Here is a 20,485-nt window from a genome sequence, read left to right on the forward strand (position 1 = left end):
TCTCTGGCCATGGTGGCCAATTGGGGATGGAAGACCTCTCTGTCTCTCTCTCCCTCTCCCTCTTCCTCCCTCTCTTTCTCTCTCTCTCTCTCTCTCTCTCTCTCTCTTTCTACATCTTCTCCTCTCTGTGTGTAACTGTGACTTAAAAATAAATAAACGAAAAATCTTAAGAAAAGAAAAACAATAGAAAAAACATGGAAACAGTTCAAATGTCCACCAAAAAAAACTATGGATAAACAAATTAAAGTCTGTCTATGGGGTATCTAATTGTAAAGAATTTGTGTTCAGGCTAGTACTGTGGCATAGCAGGTTAAGCCGCCACCTGCAGTGCCAGCATTCCATATGGGCACTAGTTCGAGACCTGGCTGGTCCACTTCTGATCCAGCTCTCTGCTATGGCCTGGGAAAGCAGTAGGAGATGACCCAAGTCCTTGGGTCCCTGCACCCATATGGGAAACCTGGAAAAAGCTCCTGGCTCCTGACTTAGGATCAGCACATCTCTGGCCATGGCGGCCAACTGGAGATGAAAGACCTCTCTCTCCTCTCTCTCCCTCTCTCTCTATCTCTGCATCTCCTTCTCTCTGTGTGTAACTGTGACTTACAAATAAATAAATAAATCTTTAAAAAAAAAAAGAATGAAATGGGCCAGCGCTATGGCACAGTGCATTAATGCCATGGACTCAAGCGTCAGCATCCCTTATGGGTGCCAAACCCGGCTGCTCGACGTCCCGTCCAGCTCTCTTCTGTGGCCCGGGAAAGCAGTAGAAGCTGGCCCAAGTCCTTGGGCCCCTGACCCATCTGGGAGACTGGGAAGAAGCTCCTGGCTCCTGGCTTTCAATTGGCACAGCTCCGGCTGTTGTGGCCATCTGGGGAGTGAACCATCAGATGGAAGACCTTTCTCTCTCACTCTCTCTCTCTGCCTCTCTTCTCTCTGTTTAACTCTGACTTTCAAATAAATAAATCTTTTTGAAAGAAAGAAAGAAATAAAGAAAGAGAGAGAGAGAGAATTGGTGTTAATCACTGATAATGTAATTTTTAAACTGTGTACTTTCTTCTTGTTGGAAAAAGTAAGATGAAAACATTGATATTTATCCCACTTATTTAAAAGTGAATTATCAAAGACAGTCTGCTATATTAGACCAATAATACTGTAAAATTTTAGAGATCAAAAATCAATGACAGTACAACTCATTTGTCATTCTGAGAAAAATTATTATCAAATCAATAAATTCACCACATGTGGGAAGAACAAAATAGCCTTAACAAAATCACATGGAAAATTTTACACAACTGTGTTGTTAGCTGAGTCAAGTCTAGCCTGCAGATTGTGATTATGTCAGTAATGTGACCAACGAAAACCATGATCATTGTCAGTAACCAACTTATAACAAACCAAATGCAGATACTGGGTTTTGCTTCTAATCTTATCAGTTCTGATCAAAGCCTTGAGTAACAAAGTTACAATTGTCACATTTATTCTACCAGTAAAACATCCCACCATCCTCCCTGTGCCATGCTCAACTCACACTTTTGTAAAAGTATCAAGTCACAGAAAGCATCAGTACTGTCACTCACAGTGGTACTAAGATGATGCCTAAAGGTGACCACCACCTGCCCTCTTACTACACAACTGACACACTTACTCATCTGTGCATTCGGACAGCGTCACAGCCACAAGCAGAATTCTTCCACCTCTGATTAGATTTTACCAAATCGTAACAATTTTGTATGGTAGGGAAAATCTTAATTATCAAGTCTGTACCCCACAGTTCGCAATACATCTTTACTTGAGGCAATTCAACTTCAGTGCTTTGCTTGTAAAACCAACCTGGCAAACCAATGAAGCCAACAATGTCTTTATTTCAGCCATATTCATTTATGTGATTTCTTCCTAGGGAGAATTAGAATTATAAAGATTATATGCATGAATATATAATTATATAATTAATATTCATTTTATATACAGAAAATTAAAAATAATTGTATTGAGAATCTGCAATGAGTTTACAGATTGAAGGACAGTCAGACGTCAATGTGTGTGTGTATTGTTATTCACCACTGAATATCAAGACCCTGGTCACCTATGCTTGAATGACTTCCTATTCTCTTTTTTTTTCTACAGGCAGAGTGGACAGTGAGAGAGAGAGACAGAGAGAAAGGTCTTCCGTTACCATTGGTTCACCCTCCAATGGCCGCCGCGGCCAGAGCTCTGAGGCCGGCGCACCACGCTGATCCGAAGGCAGGAGCCAAGTGCTTATCCTGGTCTCCCATGGGGTGCAGGGCCCAAGCACTTGGGTCATCCTCCACTGCCTTCCCGGGCCACAGCAGAGAGCTGGCCTGGAAGAGGGGCAACCGGGACCGAATCCGGCACCCCGACTGGAACTAGAACGCGATGTGCCGGCACCACAAGGCGGAGGATTAGCCTATTGAGCCATGGCGCCAGCCAACTTGCTATTCTTAATACCCAGGTATTTTATTCTCTACCTCCTTACAATTACCACAAGTAGATACACAAAACCACAGCTTGTCAGCTTTGAGATTCCACCTACATCAAATAGATTCATGTATTCAAGGGTGTTCATTAAAATCATTTATATTAATGATTTACAACAAATGAAAACAAGATGAGGGACAATATTTTGATCTCAATGTAAAGAAGATGTTCAGAGTTTTCAGAAAGGATTAACAGGTCAGCCCCTAATTTAAGATAAATAATCAAAGATGAAAAAGGTAATAAATATACAATTTAGGGGGCTGGTGTTGTGGTGTAGCAGGTAAAGCCGCCACCTGAAGAGCCGTCATCCCATATGGGTGCCAGTTCATGTCCCGGCTGCTCCACTTCCGATCCAGCTGTCTGCTATAGGCTGGGAAAGCCGAGGAAGATGGCCCAAGCCCTTGGGCCCCTGCACCCATGTGGGACACATGGAAGAAGCTCCTGGCTTGGATTGATGCAGCTGCAGCCAATTGGGAGTGAACCAGCAGATTGAGGAATTCCTCTCTCTCTCTCTCTCTCTCTTTCTCTTTCCATCTCTCCATCTCTCCATCTCTCCTTCTCTGTGTAACTCTGACTTTCAAGCAAATAAATAGATATTGAAAAAATATGTACAAATGTGCTGAAGTTTGGGTACATGGAGGAAATTCTGGATTCAACTGTGGAAATGCTGCACCCTCCACTGAGGAGCTGTGGTTCTACTTCCCCCTGCACAGGGCACCCCTGAGAGCCTGGTACACCTGCTTGTTGCGCAGGGTGTAGATGACAGGGTTCAGCACTGGGGTCAGCACCGTGTTCACCAGAGCAGCCTGTCTGTTGAAGTCCACCCTGCTCGTCTGCTTTGGCTTCACATAGATGAAAAGACAGCTGCTGTACATGAGAGAGAGGACGATGAGGTGAGACGAGCAGGTGGAGAAAGCTTTCTGTCTCTCCTTGGCTGATGGGAGCCTCAAGATGGTGACTACGATGTTGCTGTATGCAATGACAGTGACAAGGAGGGATATAAAGAGAACCAGAAAAGCAACATTGAAGAACAACATTTCAATAGATTTAGTATCAGAACAGGAGAGCTTAGCCAAGGGCCCAAAATCACAGAAGAAGTGAGGGATGACATTGGGGCCACAGAAGGACAACTGGGAAAGATGGACAACTGGGACCACCATGAAGAGGAATCCCAAAGTGAAGCAGGCAGTGACCAGCAGGGAACACACCCTGGGGCTCATGATGCTGGAGTAACGCAGAGGTCTGCAAATGGCCAGGTACCGATCCAGAGACAGCACTGCCATAAGGAAAAAACCAGCTGACCCCAGAGAAAGAAAGACAAAAGCTTGCGTGAAGCAGGCAGCAAAGGAAATCACTTGCCTCCCTGACAGGAAGATGGCCAGCAGTTTAGGAATCACCGTGGTTATGAAGCAGCATTCCACAAAGGAGAAAGTGCTGAGGAAGAAGTACATGGGTGTGTGGAGGCGATGGTCAGCCCAGGTGATGGTGATGATGAGCGTGTTTCCCATGATGGAGGCCAGGTACGCCAGCAGGTGCACCAGGAACAGTATTTTCCCCAGGTGCTGGACAGCAGGGAAGCCCTCCAGGATGAACTCCTGGACCACAGTTCTGTTCCCTGCATCCCACATCATCAGCTTTTTCTTTCCATCATTACTTCTCACCAAACTCTCTTGCTGTCTCAAGACTGAAGAAAAGGAGAACTTTATATCATTAAACATACATGGCCTGGGTAATGGCCCTTTTTTATATGAGAATACTTTTTTAAATCTTTTTGTTAATATTTTCATGTTATCTCTTTCAAAGTGAGAAACCTCATAGCCATTGTTTCACACCCGTCAACTCCCATGTTTACAACAGCTCCAACTCTGCCAATCCATAATCATGAAGTGTGAGCTGAATCCGGTGTCCCAGTTGGTGACAGGGACCCATCTAATTTACCACTCTCCTATAGGGAGGAAGCTGGAGTTAGTAATATGGCCAGAAACTGACACAGGCACTCCTATATGGGAAGCAAGCATTCCATCTAGCATCTTATTGTATAGATTTTTCCCATTATTATACAAAAATAATTTTTATCTATGAATAAAATGAATGCAGCCCTAAAACCTGGATAAATTACAACTTTGTCTATAGCTCCAAGTCTATGTAAAAATGATGTAGGAGCTAGCACTGCTGTATGGCAGGAAAGCTTCTATATGTTGCTAGCATCTTACGTCAGAGTGCAGGTTGAAGTTCAGTATAACCAATGCCAACGCCGCCAATCCTTTTAATCTATGAGATCTACTCAAAGAGGAATCGGACTCTGCTTCATCTTACTACAATTAAATAAAAGAGATGACCCAGACACACTAAGACTACATACCCATCCACATGGAGTTCCCAGTCAACAATGCTGCACCTGTAGATCTTCACACTTCTGAAAAAAATCAAGATGCTGGGCTGGGCTCTGAGTACTGTATGAAAACAAACAAAAAGACTTGCACTGAGATGCCCCTATGCTGTCCCAGAGAGAAGTTCAATGTGTATATCATGTGAGCTCTTTATCTTCCATGAATCCAGAGCTTTCCAAATCAGGGGAGGCTGAAGTTATAACTGAGTGGCAAATGTGCCACTGAAATAAAAAAAGGGGAGCACATCCTCTCTCCAAACTTTAGAACTTGGGTGTGAGTCCACTTGCACCACCAAAGGGATCTCATAGCCTCATTAGAGGCCCCAGGTCTCCCAGATCCCCAACATGTTCCTACTCCTGAATCAGCCGGCTCCAACAAAAGAACTTGATTCCTGGAGAAAAATGACCCAGGATAGCAAAGGGACAAGAAATTGGCTCCTGACTTAACCTGGTGTGTTACACATAGATCACGAGTATATGTCGTGTGTTCCAGGGATTGGGTTTCCTATTCTTACCTCAGTAGACAGGAGGACACTCATGCTGTTGAGAGAAGAAATTAAAGTTATATGGAATTGTCCCATTGTTGGTTTGTCACTGGCCTGTCTCTTGACACCAATTAGGATCTACCAGGACAATTGGCCACAGACATCATTAGGAGAAGATGGAACAAAGCCATCTAGAGACCAGTGTCCCTCCAGGATCTCTGTTGGATACTAATTGGGTACTCTTGGAAATAGAAAACTTATTATACAAGCATCACATTTGCTCTTTCATTACGATTGCAAATATAATAATATGGACTTACAGATGTCTGAATTCTTCCCAGGAAAAGTCTTTGAAAGTAGGGCGCCTGTAGTTACTATAATAACAATATAGTCTATAAAGTCCCGATTGCATTATATTACTAAGGTGGTGGTAGATAGGTCAAATAGGAAAACTGCATCCTCTCCCGGCTGCATCGAGTTGTAGCTCCCCCTAACTCTGGCAGAGCAGTGCAAAGTTACGCTATAATTAAGAGCCAGAGTCTCATAACATTATGCCCAAAATAAATTTCCAGGTTTCATTAAAAATCGCTGTAATAACAAAAACTAAAAAAAAATCCTCAATTTGATTGTAAAGACATCCAAAGTATCAACATCAAGATGAGATAGATACATGAATTATGTAAAAGTTCAAAGCACCTATCATAAAAATGCTTCAACAGGAATTCAAAAATGCTGAAACTAAATTCTGAAAAATGAAAATCTCAGCAATAATACAGAATGTTTCAGCCAAGAAACAGAAGACATAAAGAAGAATAAAATAAAAAATTTGGAGCTGAAAAGGACAGTAAGTGAATATTTAAGAACTCAACGATGAGTGCAACAGCAAATGGGTGGTACAGAATGGGGAATATTAGTGGATTATACGCAGAATGAAATTAATTACCAATGTCATCACCAGAAAGAGAATGATAAAATGTAAACAGACCCTAGTGGGTCTGTGGGACTATGGAAAAGATCTATCACATTTTTGAAATCCTACAAAGAGCAGAAACAAGGCAAGATTGTTACACATCGGGAAATAAACAAACCCAAGAGATTCAAGAAGATCAACGGATCCCAAATAGGATAAACTCAACAAGCTCCTTCCAGGACACAGTGTAGTTAAACTTCTAGTAATTAGAGACAAAAAAAACCGTGAAAGCAGAAAGAGAGAAACAATATGTTACCTATGAGGAAAAATAACTCAAATGACAGTGAATTTCACATCTGACACCACAGAGGCTAGAAAGAAATAACACAATATTTTCAAGTGGTAAAGAAAAGAAATGTCAGTATATAGAATTATAAATACTTATGAGTTAAGTGAAGATAAAGACATTCTCAGATGAAGGAAAACCAAGTATCTGTCACAAGCATAAACAAAATGCTAAGTATGAAACAAGATCCTTACCTTACAGCCTATACAATAATCAACTGACAATAGATAGGGATCTAATCTAAGATGTGAAACCAGGAAATTACTAGAGGAAAATATAGGGGAAACACTGACATAGGCAAAGACTTGTTCCATAAGACCCTAGAAGCCAAGGCAATAAAGCCCAAAATAGACAAATGAGATTACATAAATCTAAGAAGTCTCTGCACAGCAAAGAAAAGTAAAGTACAGAGGCAACACACAGAATAGGAGAAAATATGTGCACACTATACATCTGATGAAGGATTAATATCCAGTATATATAAGGAGTTCAAGAAACTCAGCAACAACAAAAACAATCCGATTAAGAAATGGGCTAAGAGGGACCACTGCTGTGGCACAGCAGGTAATGCTGCTGCCTGTGGTGCCAGCATCCCATACTGGCAGCAGTTCAAGTCCCAGTGGCTCCACTTCCAATCCAGGTCCCTACTAATGCACTTGGGAAAGCAGCAGAAGATGGCCCAAGTCTTTTGACCCCTGCATCCATGTGGAGACCTGGAAGAAACTCCTGGCTCCTGGCTTCTGATCAGCCCAGCTTTGACCACTGCAGCCATTTGGGCAGTGAACCAGTGGATAGAACATTTCTCTCTCTGCCTCTCTCTCTCTCACACTCTGGCTTTCAAATAAATATATAAATAAATCTTTAAAAAAAACTTCAGCAATATTTAAAAAGAGAAATTGGCTAAGAATATGAATACGCATTTTTCAAAGAATGAAATACAAATGGCCAACAGAGGGCTGAAAACATGCTCAGGATCTGGGAGGAGCCAAGATGGCGGAATAGAGAGGATGCACGCTGATAGTCTGGGAAAAGATAGGTTAATAAAAGTGGAATTTCAGTAATCTCCGGAAATGCTTGGGGAAAAAATTGCAGAGGAAACTCTTCCAGATCTAGTGGATCTGACACAGATGACCTGCAGGGAGAGCAAGGACGCCCACGGAATCTGTGCTGAAAGGGGAGGTGACCCTGTAACCAGAGACATCGGCGGGGAAACCAGCTTGAAGCCCCACAAGGGAAAGTTCACCAGACTAACTACAGGAGAGAGGAAAAAAAAGGGGGGACCAGTAAGGTCTCTCTCTGCCCACCTCACAAAGGCGAGCAGGAGACAAAGAGCAGGAGCCATTTTGGACTTACGTAAAAGGTGTGCTAGGGACCTCAGGGCTGTGCGCAACCTGAGAGCTGCGCCTGCCCCCAGGCAAACAGAAAAACCTGACTGGGGTGGGGGTGGGGGTGAAATAACAGGAGATTAGGACTTGTGAAAGGGTGGAGCTAATGAACTGAGTGGGGGGGAAGAAATGGTGGGCGAGAGAACTCACGTGAGTACTCTTCAGAGACGCTACAATTCCGTAACCTTGGCAACCCGGTGGGAGACTGCAGGAGAATTTGAGTCCATACTGAGGGCAGCACAGATTCTTTTTGTGGTCCTGGGGAAAAGCAGACGAATGATATACCCACAGAAGGCAGAGATTGGAAGCTGACTACCTTCAATTCCACTCAGCTGTGAGGTATTACTTCCCTCCTGAATCAAAAAAATATAAATAAATAAATAGAGAGAGAGAGAGAGAGAGAGAGATTTACCATGCCTAACCTGAGTGTGTCACCTTTGGCACACCTTTAGCCCTGAAGAACCAAGCAAAGCTCTCTGGCCACACCCATCTCAAGCCTCAAGCCTCTAAGGCTCCTCCAAAAGCAGAAAGTCCACTTAACACAGTCATAGCATAACAAGAAAAAAACACAACAGCGAGGGAAGAAGAATCCAAAGAATATCTCCACAATGCCAAGCAACAAACACAGAAACTGAGGGAACAAGATCAAGGAAGACATTATGACACCCCCAAATGAACAAGACATCATAAGCCAAGATTATGAGGATGATGAGATAGAAGAAATGCAAGATACAGATTTCAAAAAATTTATAATAAGAACATTTAGAAGTTTTCAGAAACAAATTTTTGAACTACAGAAATCCTTACTGGACAGGAAAGAAAATCTCTTTCATGAAAATGAAATCTTAAGGAGGAATCAAAATGAAATCCAGGAACTAGTAGAACAGGAAAGTGTGATGGTGAAGAGAAATCAAAATGAAATGAAGAACTCAATAGATCAAATGACAAACACATTGGAGAGCCTTAAAAACAGAGTGAGTGAGACAAAAGAGAGAATATCAGACTTACAAGACAGAGCACAGGAAAGTATACAGTCAAACCAAAGAAAAGAAGAGGAAATTAGAAATTTAAAAAATATTGTTGGGAATCTACAGGATACTATTAAAAAAACCAACATTCGAGTTCTAGGAGTTCTTGAAGGCATGGAGAGAGAGAAAGGAATAGAAGGCCTTTTTAGTGAGATAAGCAGAGAACTTCCTGGGTTTGGAGAAGGACAGAGACATCCTAGTACAGGAAGCTCATAGAACCAAAAGTAAACATGACCAAAAGAGACCCTCACCATGACACGTTGTAATTAAACTCACCATAGTGAAATATAAAGAAAAGATCCTAAAATGTGCAAGAGAGAAACGTCAGATTACTCTCAGAGGATCTCCAATTAGACTCACAGCAGACTTCTCATCAGAAACACTACAGGCTAGGAGGGAATGGCGAGATATAGCCCAGGTGCTAAGAGAGAAAAACTGACAGCCCAGAATATTATATCCTGCAAAGCTCTCATTTGTGAATGAAGGTGAAATAAAGAACTTTCATAGCAAACAGAAATTGAAATAATTTGTTGCCACTTGCAAAAGATGTGCTGCACACAGAAACACAGAAACACAGCCATTAATATGAAAGAAGGTAAAGGAAGAAAACCTACCAGTAAAAGATCATAGGAAGCTCAAAGCATATACTAGAAAATATCTTTGGGAAAATGGCAGGGCAAAGTCATTACTTATCAATAGTTACATTGAACGTTAATGGTCTTAACTCTCAAGTTAAAAGGCAAAGATTGGCTGATTGGGCTAAGGTTCAAAACCCATCTATTTCTGCTTACAAGAAACACATCTTTCCAACAAAGATGCATATAGACTGAAAGTGAAAGGCTGGAAAAAGATATACCATGCCAACAGAAATGAAAAAAGAGCAGGCATAGCCATCTTAATATCAGACAAAATAAACTTTAATGCAAAAACAGTTAAGAGAGAAAAAGAGGGGCACTATATAATGATTAAGGGATCAATTCAACAGGAAGATATAATGATTACCAATGTATATGCACCTAATTACAGGGCACCGGTTTAGTAAAAAAATGTGTAAATGGACTTAAAGGGAGACTTAGACTCCAATACAATAGTACTAGGGGACTTCAACACACCACTCTCAGAAAAAGACAGATCATCCAGACAGAAGATCAACATGGAAACAGTAGATTTAAATGACACCATTGCCCAAATGGATATAACAGATATCTACAGAACTTTTCATCCTACACAGAAAGCATTTACATTCTTCTCAGCAGTACATGGAACCTTCTCTAGGATTGAGCACATACTAGGCCATAAAGCAAGTCTCAGCAAATACAAAAGAATTAGAATCATACCATGCAGCTTCTCAGACCATAGTGGAATGAAGTTGGAAATTAGCAACTCAGGAATACCTAGAACATATGCAAACACATGGAGATTGAACAACATGCTCCTGAATGAACACTGGGTCATAGAAGAAATCAAAAGAGAAATCAAAATCTTTCTGGAAGTAAATGAGGACAATAGAACAACATATCAAAACTTATGGGATACAGCAAAAGCAGTGCTAAGAGGAAAATTTATATCAATAGGTGCCTACATCAAGAAATTGGAAAGGCATCAAATAAATGAGCTTTCAATGCATCTCAAGGATCTAGAAAATCTGCAGCAAACCAGACCCAAATCTAGCAGGAGAAGAGAAATAATTAAAATCAGAGAAGAAATCAATAGGATTGAATAAAAAAATTACAAAAAATCAGCCAAACGAGGAGCTGGATTTTTAAAAAAATAAACAAAATTGACACTCCATTGGCCCAACCAACTAAAAAAAAAAAGAGAGAGAGAAAAGACTCAAATCAATAACATCAGAGATGAAAAAGGAAATGTAACAACAGACACTACAGAAATAAAAAGAATCATCAGAAATTACTACAAAGACTTGTATGCCAGCAAACAGGGAAATCTCTTAGAAATGGATAGATTCCTGGACACATACAACCTAAATTGTATTGAACCAGGAATACATAGAAAACCTAAACAGATCCAAAACTGATTCAGAAATTGAAACAGTAATAAAGGCCCTCCCTACAAAGAAAAGCCCAGGACCAGATGGATTCACCGCTGAATTCTACCAGACATTTAAAGAAGAACTAACTCCAATTCTTCTCAAACTATTCAGAACAATCCAAAAAGAGGGAATCCTCCTAAATTCATTCTATGAAGCCACCATCACCTTAATTCCTAATCCAGAGAAAGATGCAGCACTGAAAGAAAATTACAGACCAATATCCCTGAGGAACATAGATGCAAAAATCCTCAATAAAATTCTCGCCAATAGAATGCAACAACACATCAGAAAGATCATCCACCCAGACCAAGTGGGATTCATCCCTGGTATGCAGGGATGGTTCAATGTTCGCAAATAAATCAATGTGATACACCACATTAATAGACTGCAGAAGAAAAACATATGATTATCTCAATAGATGCAGAGAAAGCATTTGATAAGATTCAACACCCTTTCATGATGAAAACCCTAAGCAAACTGGGTATAGAAGGAACATTCCTCAATACAATCAAAGCAATTTATGAAAAACCCACGGGCAGCATCCTATTGAATGAGGAAAAGTTGGAAGCATTTCCACTGAGATCTGGTACCAGACAGGGATGCCCACTCTCACCACTGCTATTCAATATAGTTCTCGAAGTATTAGCCAGAGCCATTAGGCAAGAAAAATAAATTAAAAGGATACAAATTGAGAAGGAAGAAGTCAAACCATCCCTATTTGCAGATGATATGATTCTTTACTTAGCGATCCAAAGAACTCTACTAAGAGACTATTGGAACTCACAGAAGAGTTTGGCAAAGTAGCAGGATATAAAATCAATGCACAAAAATCAACAGCCTTTGTATACACAGGCAATGACACGGCTGAGGAAGAACTTGTAAGATCAATCCCATTCACAATAGCCACAAAAACAATCAAATACCTTGGAATAAACTTAACCAAGGACGTTAAAGATCTCTACAATGAGAATTACAAAATCTTAAAGAAAGAAATAGAAGAGGATACCTAAAAGTGGAAAAATATTCCATGCTCATGGATTGGAAGAATCAACATCATCAAAATGTCCATTCTCCCAAAAGCAATTTATAGATTCAATGCAATACCAATCAAGATACCAAAGACCTTCTTCTCAGATCTGGAAAAAATGGTGCTGAAATTCATATGGAGACACAGGAGACCTCGAATAGCTAAAGCAATCCTGTACAACAAAAACAAAGCTGGAGGCATCACAATAGCAGATTTCAGGGCATACTACAGGGGAGTTGTAATCAAAACAGCATAGTACTGGTACAGAAACAGACGGATAGTCCAACGGAACAGAATAGAAACACCAGAAATCAATCCAAACATCTACAGCCAACTTATATTTGATCAAGGATCCAAAACCATTCCCTGGAGCAAGGATAGTCTATTCAATAAATGGTGCTGGGAAAATTGGATTTCCACGTGCAGAAGCATGAAGCAAGACCCCTACCTTTCACCTTACACAAAAATCCACTCAACATGGATTAAAGACCTAAATCTACGACCTGACACCACCAAATTATTAGAGAGTGTTGGAAAAACCCTGCAAGATACAGGCACAGGCAATAACTTCTTGGAAAAGACCCCGGAAGCACAGGCAGTCAAAGCCAAAATTAACAATTGGGATTGCATCAAAATGAGAAGTTTCTGTACTGCAAAAGAAACAGTCAGGAAAGTGAAGAGGCAACCGACAGAATGGGAAAAAATATTTGCAAAATATGCAACAGATAAAGGGTTAATAACCAGAATCTACAAAGAGATCAAGAAACTCCACAACATCAAAACCAACAACCCACTTAAGAGATGGGCCAAGGACCTCAATAGACATTTTTTTCAAAAGAGAAAATCCAAATGGCCAACAGACACATGAAAAAATGTTCAAGATCACTAGCCATCAGGACAATGCAAATCAAAACCACAATGAGGTTTCACCTCACCCCAGTTAGAATGGCTCACATGCAGAAATCTACCAGCAACAGATGCTGGCCAGGATGTGGTGAAAAAGGGACACTAACCCACTGTTGGTGGGAATGCAAACCTGTTAAGCTACTATGGAAGTCAGTCTGGAGATTCCTCAGAAATCTGAATATAACCCTACCATTCAACCCAGCCATCGCACTCCTTGGAATTTACCCAAAGGAATTTAAATTGGCAAACACAAAAGCTGTCTGCACATTAATGTTTATTGCAGCTCAATTCACGATAGCTAAGACCTGGAATCAACCCAAATGCCCATCAACAGTAGACTGGATAAAGACATTATGGGACATGTACTCTATAGAATACTATACAGCAGTCAAAAACAATGAAATCTGGTCATTTGCAACAAAATGTAGGAATCTGGAAAACATCATGCTGAGTGAAATAAGTCAGTCCCAAAGGGACAAATATCATATGTTCGCCCTGACTGGCGATAACTAACTGAGCACCAAAAAGGAAACCTGTTGAAGTGAAATGGACATTATGAGAAACAATGACTTTATCAGCCCTTATCATCACTGTTGATGCACAGTTTAATACTATATCCCTTTTAGTATTTTTGTTTGTCCTACTTAATACCATTGGTTCAGCTATGTAATTAACACAGAATTACTCTTAGGTGTTTAAAGTTAACTGAAAAGCGATCTCTGTTAAATATAAAAGTGGGAATAAGAGAGGGAGGAGATGTACAATTTGGGACATGCTTAAGCTGACTTGCCCCAAGTGGTAGAGTTAGAAATGTGCCAGGGGATCCCAATACAATCCCATCAAGGTTCATGTACCAATGCCATCTCATTAGTCCAAGTGATCAACTTTAGGTCACAATAGAACATAATGATAGGTCTAAGCGTCAAAGGGATCACATAAACAAGACTAGTGTCTGCTAATACTAACTGATAGAAATAAAAAGGGAGAGAACGATACAACATGGGAAGCAGGATACACAGCAGACTCATAGAATGGCAGATGTCCTAAATAGCACTCTGGCCTCGGAATCGGCCCTTAAGGCATTTGGATCTGGCTGAAGAGCCCATGAGAGTAATTTAGGCATGGAAAGCCAAGACACTCTGGCAAAAAAAAAAAAAAACAAAAAAAAAAAAAAAAAAAAACAACAAACCTAAATGAAAGATCTCTACAGGTGAGATCACAGTTGAAAGAACGGGCCATCAAAGAAGGAGGTACCTTTCTCTGAAGGGAGGAGAGAACTTCCACTTTGACTATGGCCTTGTCAAAATAAGATCAAAGTCGGCGAGCTCAGAGGGCTTCCATGGCCTTGGCAACTCATGATTAGAGCCTGGGAGATTGCTGACACCTTAAACAAGAGTGTCAAACTGTTAAGTCAACAACAGGAGTCACTGTGCACTTACTCCCCATGTAGGATCTCTGTCCTTATTGTGTAATTCAATGTGAATTAATGATATGACTAGTGCTCAAACAGTAGTTGGCCATTTGTGTTCCGTGTGGCGGCAAACTAATGAAATCTTTACTTCATATATACTAAATTGATCTGTATATAAAGAAAATCAAAAATGAATCTTGATGTGAATGGAATGGGAGAGGGAGCGGGAGATGGGAGGGTTGTGGATGGGTGGGAAGTTTTGGGGGGTAAAAGCCATTGCAATACTTTGGAAATGTGTATCTACTAAATAAAAGTTTAAAAAAAAAAAAAACATGCTCAGTATCACTAACCATCAGAGAAATGCAAATAAAAACCACAGTGCATTTTCACCTCACCGCAGATAGAATGGAATCCAAAAATCAAAATAAACCAAATGCTGGTGAAGATGTGTGGAAAAAAGATACCCTAATACATTGTTGGTGGTAATGTAAACTAGTAAAACCATTATGGAAGACAGTATGGAGATTCCTCAGAAATATGAAAAGAGATCTACCATACGACACAATCATTCCACTCCTGACTCAAGGACATGAGATCAGCATATGAAACAGTTATCTGTACCCATGTTTTAGCAGCTCAACTCACAATATGTAAGATAGGAAATCAACACAAATGTCCATCAACTGATGGTGAGTTAAAAAAATTACAGTATATGTAAATGATGGAATACTACTCAGTTGTAAAGAAAAATGAACCCCTGTATCACAACAAAATGGATGTAGCTGGAGACCATTGTGTTTAGCAAAATAAGCCAGCCCGAAAAGATAAATATCATATGTTTTCTCTGATTTTTGGTACTAATGCATAGAATAAAATAAAAGAAATATGTTTGGGTGAAACTGACTTCTTCAGAATTATTGTTTATAGGCCTTGTTTATTCTCATCCTAAATACTGGTCTCTCTACATACTATTTGTTAAATTATTTAATTAGTAGAGGATGAAATTGTAATTGTAAAAATAAATTAAAAGTATGTTATTGCAAAAATTAAAAGGAAAAAAGAGAGAGAGAAAGAAGCATGATCATGGGCTTTAAATGGTGTATATAAAATACATGAAGTCTGTTCTTTGGAATGGGAGAGAGAGTAGGAGATAGGATGGTCTGCAGGTGGGAGGGAGGTTATGGGGGAGTGGGGGGAACTGCTATAATCCAGAAGTTGTACTTTCAAAATTTCTATTTATTAAATAAATATTTATTATTATTTTATTATTAAATAATATTATTAAATATTATTTTATTATTCACTAAAAGTTTTCAAGAAACAAGAAATCTGTTTTCTTTACATATAAATTTTTTTTTTAAATTTCAAGAGACTATAAAGCTCTCAGATATGTCTGTTGTTACTGAGGCAAAGGCACATATAAAACTAAGCATTTAAAAATTCAGTGACATTCAGTACACTCAAGACACTATGCAATCAGCACTGCTATCTAATTCAAACATTTTGGTTCCTTTCACAAAGGAAACTCCATACCTATTAGAGCAACTGATGCACATTTCCACTCCCCAGAATTTCTCTCAGAGACTATATGAAAGGGTATTACAAAAGGAATTCAAATAAATACATGCACACACATATCATACCAGTGGTATTCACCATTGAATAAAAGTGGCAACAGTTCAAATATCCCTCAACAGATTAATGGATAAGGAAATTTTGGCAAGTCTATGGTGTATTAACTGTAATGAGCAAATTGTGTTATTCAAATACAATGTAATTTTTTAATGATGCACTATATACTTGTAGGAGAGAGTAAAATGAAATTATTGTGTATTTTTGAATTTATTACAAAGTAGATTTTCAATGATGATCCATTATATAGTTTCAAATTTTAGACATAAAAAAGGCAATGACTATGCAGGAAAAATTATGAGTAAAGAAATACCCTCATAACATGAGTAAAAGAAACAAGCTTTAGCCCAGTGCCATGGCTCACTTGGCTAATCCTCCACCTGCAGTGCCGGCATCCCATATGGGTGCCGGGTTCTAGTCCCAGTTGCTCCTCTTGCAGCCCAGCTCTCTGCTGCGGCCTGGGAGGGCAGTGGAGGATAGCCCAAGTGCTTGGGCCCCTGCACCCTCCTGGGAGACCAGGAGGAAGCACCTGGCTCGGGGCTTCAGATCAGCACAGCGCCGGCCCTAGCGGCCATTTGGGGGGTAAACCAATGGAAGGAAGACCTTTCTCTCTCTCTCTCTCTCTCTCTCTCTCTCTTTCACTGTATGTAACTCTACCTGTAAAATTAAAAAAAAAGAAACAAGCTTTAGCAAAATCATATGGAAATTTTATACATATGAGATAAACAAAAAACTTCCATGGTTAGTTAAGTCAAGTCTAGTCTTCAAATTATTTTCTGATTATATCCATAGAAGTTTCACGTCACAGCCATTTATTATCCTCACAATGACGAAACCATGTGGTCAAGGTAAAACATCTTTGCCATGAACCAGCTTACCAAACCAATTCCAATTACAGGGCTTTGTCTACATTCCATCAATCCCACCTAAATTACAGTTGTAACTTGAAATCTTCCATTAAGTCATAGAATTTTCCCTACACCATGCTCAAGTGGTACTTTTGTAAAAGTGTGTCACATGTCATATGAAGTCTGAATAATGTAATTCACATTAGTGCTAAAGGTGATCACAGCCTCACTTCTTCCACAAATGTGGGGACCTATTCATAGGTGAAGTTAGAAACAGTTATAGTCACAATTGGACTTCTTCCCACCTCTGATTAGATTTCTCCCAAATTCTTTATATTTCCTAAAGCTGGCAAAAGATCCAGTTCCTTGTTCCAGATCTCATAATGCATCACTTCTAGAGGGGCTTCAAATTCAAGTCTTTAAGTGCTCAAGTCAACCTCCAAAATCAAGGAAGCCAAGAGGACTTTGATTTCAACCAAGGTGTTTATGTGATTACATCACAGGGACAACTAGAATTGTAAAGATTTGTGAAGAAAGAGAATTGCAAAAAATATATATCCATTAAACACAGACTATTCATCATTGAAAACAACTGGACTGAGTAACTGACTTAAGCAAGTGAATGATAGAATGGGTCAAATATGTGTGCGTGTGTGCTGTTCTTCATAATTCAGCACTATGACCATGCTAACTATCCTTGCATTAATTTGATACTCTTTTTAAAAGTATTTATTTATTTATTTGAAAGGCAGAGTGACAGAGAGACAGGAAGAGAGAAGAGAGGTGTCTTCCATCGACTGGTTCACTCCCCCAATCAGTTGCAATGGCTGGAGCTGGGCCTGTGCAAAGCCAGGAGCTTTCAAAGGACCCATCCATCCTTCTTGTGGATATAGTGCAAAAAAGAAAAAAAATGTCAACCTTTAGTAGACATATCTGCAATCCCTAGCTGATTGCAATAGCCAAGATGAAAACTGCCTAATTGTCCATCAACAGATGACTGGATAAGATATCTTGCTGGCTATATATGGCTTGAAAAGTGTGCTTTAACAAAAGGATACTATGGGTTTTCCATGACACTTTGGAATCCCTTGAACCTTTTGATTCATTCTCATACATACCTGTGTAAAATATTTGTGTGTGTGTGTATGTATATATATATATATATATATATATATAATGTGTAGCAATACATTGTACATGATAGATGTATGATTATATGTATATATATTGATATGATGGCATGCTGTCCAACTCAAAGATAAAGGAACTCATGTCATTTGTGATAAACTGGGTGAAATTGGAGGATATTATGGAAAGTGAAATTAACCAGATATAGAAACAGTAATCCTGCATGATGTCTGCTATGTATGGAATCTAAAAGGAAAATAGTTGAATATGTCAAAACAGAGAATATAAGGGTGGTCATCAAGGTGGTGGATTCAAGTGGGAAGAATAGAGAGATGCTGACCCAAGAGTACAAAGTAGTAGTTATACAGAAGAACTAAATCTAGGGTTCTGAAAGTCAAGCATGAGAATCTGAGTTATTAATGGAGCTATATTCTCTATTAGAATTAGAATTTTCTAAGAGTAGATTTTGTGGGTCCTTACCATGTGCAGGCACATAAAGGATAACTGTGAGATGATGAATATTTTTAATTACTGGTCTCCAGTAATCATTACACTATGCATATGTGCATTACAATATCATTTTTGCATGCTTAAGGATTGATTTTTTATTTGAAAAGCTGAGTTACAGAGAGAGGGTAAGAGACCTTCCATCTTCTGATTCATTCACTCCCCAAATGGCTGCAACAGCCAGGGCTGGGCCAAGACAAAGCTAGGAGCCCAGACTTCCATCTGGGTATCTCACAGGAGCTCAAGGGCCCAAGGACTTGAGCCGTCTTCCACTGCTTTCCCTGGCACATCAACAGGGAGCTGGATCAGCTGAAAGTGGAGCTGCTGGGACTCCACCAGCACTCATAGGGGAGGCCAGTGTCTCAAGTGGTGGCTTAACCCACTGTGCCACAGTGGAGACTCCTACATCTTAAATTTAAAATCACATCAAAATTTAAAATTTCAAAAAAATCCCAATTCAAATATAAACCATTCAAATATAAAATCCATTCAAATATAAACCTTAAAATTTTGAGCTTTTTGGGACTGGCATTTGGTTCAACAGTTAAGATGCATTTGGCAATGCTCACATCCTATATTTTTTTTTAATTTGACAGGTACAGTTATAGACAGTGAGAGAGAGAGACAGAGAGAGAAAGGTCTTCCTTCTATTGGTTCACTCCTCAAATTGCTGCCACAGATGGCGCTGTGCCAATGCGAAGCCAGGAGCCAGGTGCCAGGTGCTTCTTCCTGGTCTCCCATGCGGGTGCAGGGGCCCAAGTACTTGGGCCATCCTCCACTGCCCCCCCCCCGGGCCACAGCAGAGAGCTGGACTGGAAGAGGAGCAACTGGGACTAGAACCGGGCGCCCATATGGGATGCCAGCACCACAGGTGGAGGATTAGCCAAGTGTGCCATGGTGCCAGGCTAAAGCTTGTTTCTTTTACTCATGTTGTGAAGGTATTTCTTTGCTCAAAATTTTTCTGCAGAGGATTAACCGAGTGAGCCACGGCACCCGCCCCTTACATCCTATATTTGAGTATCTGGTTTGGAATCATCAAAGAGCTTCCCGTCCAGTTTCCTGCTAATGTGCACACTAGGAGGCAGCATGTGATGGATCAAGTATTAGATCCCTTACTTCTAAGGGTACTGCTTAACAACTTGCCATCAGACCCCAAAATCCCTTAAGCTGCCTGATAAAAATAGCAGGTTAAGTGCTACAAAGACAAATGGATAGGATTAAGTGGTAAAGTGAACATACAGATGGATCAAGTGTTAAAGTGATCATATAAACAGGATGAAGTGTTTGGAAACAATAATAGAATTCAAAAGGTGTGGAGGCTCTAGCATGAAAAGTGGTCCATACAGCAGACTCATAGAATGAGTAGCACTGTGAACTCAGAATTTGCCCATAAGGCATTCCAGTCTGGCTGGAAAGCCCATGAGAACATTTCAGGCATGGAAATCTAAGACACTCGAGCAAAAATTGCCCTACAAAGAGGACCCCTGTGGGTAGACCCCCGTGGAAAGAAGTGGCCCCTGAAGAAGGATGTACTTTCCCTGAAGGGAGGAGAGAATTTCCTCTTTGCTTATGGCCTTGTTGAGCTAGGTGGATCCAGAAGGCTTCTGTAGCCGAGGCAGCTCATGTCAAGTGGCTTGGGTGATCACTGATGTCAGACATAAGAGTGTTACTTCTTAAAGACACAGTGAGAGTCACTGTGCACTGCCTTCTGTCCTCAAAGAGTTGTATCATGGGCCTTAATAGTGAAACTGTTCTGCAGAATCACTTACTTGTAGTGCATTAAATGGAGGATATTATTACATCTCACAAGTTATAGTTCTGTCTAAGAGCTCCCAACAGATGTATCATCCTTGTGTTCTTCTTTGAAGACTATTGAGTTTCTTTTTCTCTTTTTTAGAAAGCATAATCTTTTTTTACTTAATGAATGAATTTTTATATAT

The 20,485-nt window shown here is 40.0% G+C and overlaps 1 protein-coding gene across 1 annotated transcript; it reads right to left on the reverse strand.

Moving 5' to 3' along the window:
• Positions 1-3,116: 3,116 nt before the first annotated feature.
• On the reverse strand, positions 3,117-7,464 carry LOC100352112 (olfactory receptor 6C74-like). Its single transcript, XM_070058375.1, has one exon. It carries the CDS (start codon positions 4,278-4,280, stop codon positions 3,189-3,191), a length of 1,092 nt encoding a protein of 363 aa, XP_069914476.1. The 5' UTR covers positions 4,281-7,464; the 3' UTR covers positions 3,117-3,188.
• Between the last annotated feature and the right edge of the window lie 13,021 nt (positions 7,465-20,485).

Source organism: Oryctolagus cuniculus, chromosome 15 (assembly GCF_964237555.1).
Source record: "Oryctolagus cuniculus chromosome 15, mOryCun1.1, whole genome shotgun sequence".
Lineage (NCBI taxonomy): Eukaryota > Metazoa > Chordata > Mammalia > Lagomorpha > Leporidae > Oryctolagus > Oryctolagus cuniculus.

Bases quoted from the DNA above. Each gene is read 5' to 3' on its own strand.
- LOC100352112 (XM_070058375.1), bottom strand. From the start codon at position 4,280: ATGAAAATATTAACAAAAAGATTTAAAAAAGTATTCTCATATAAAAAA.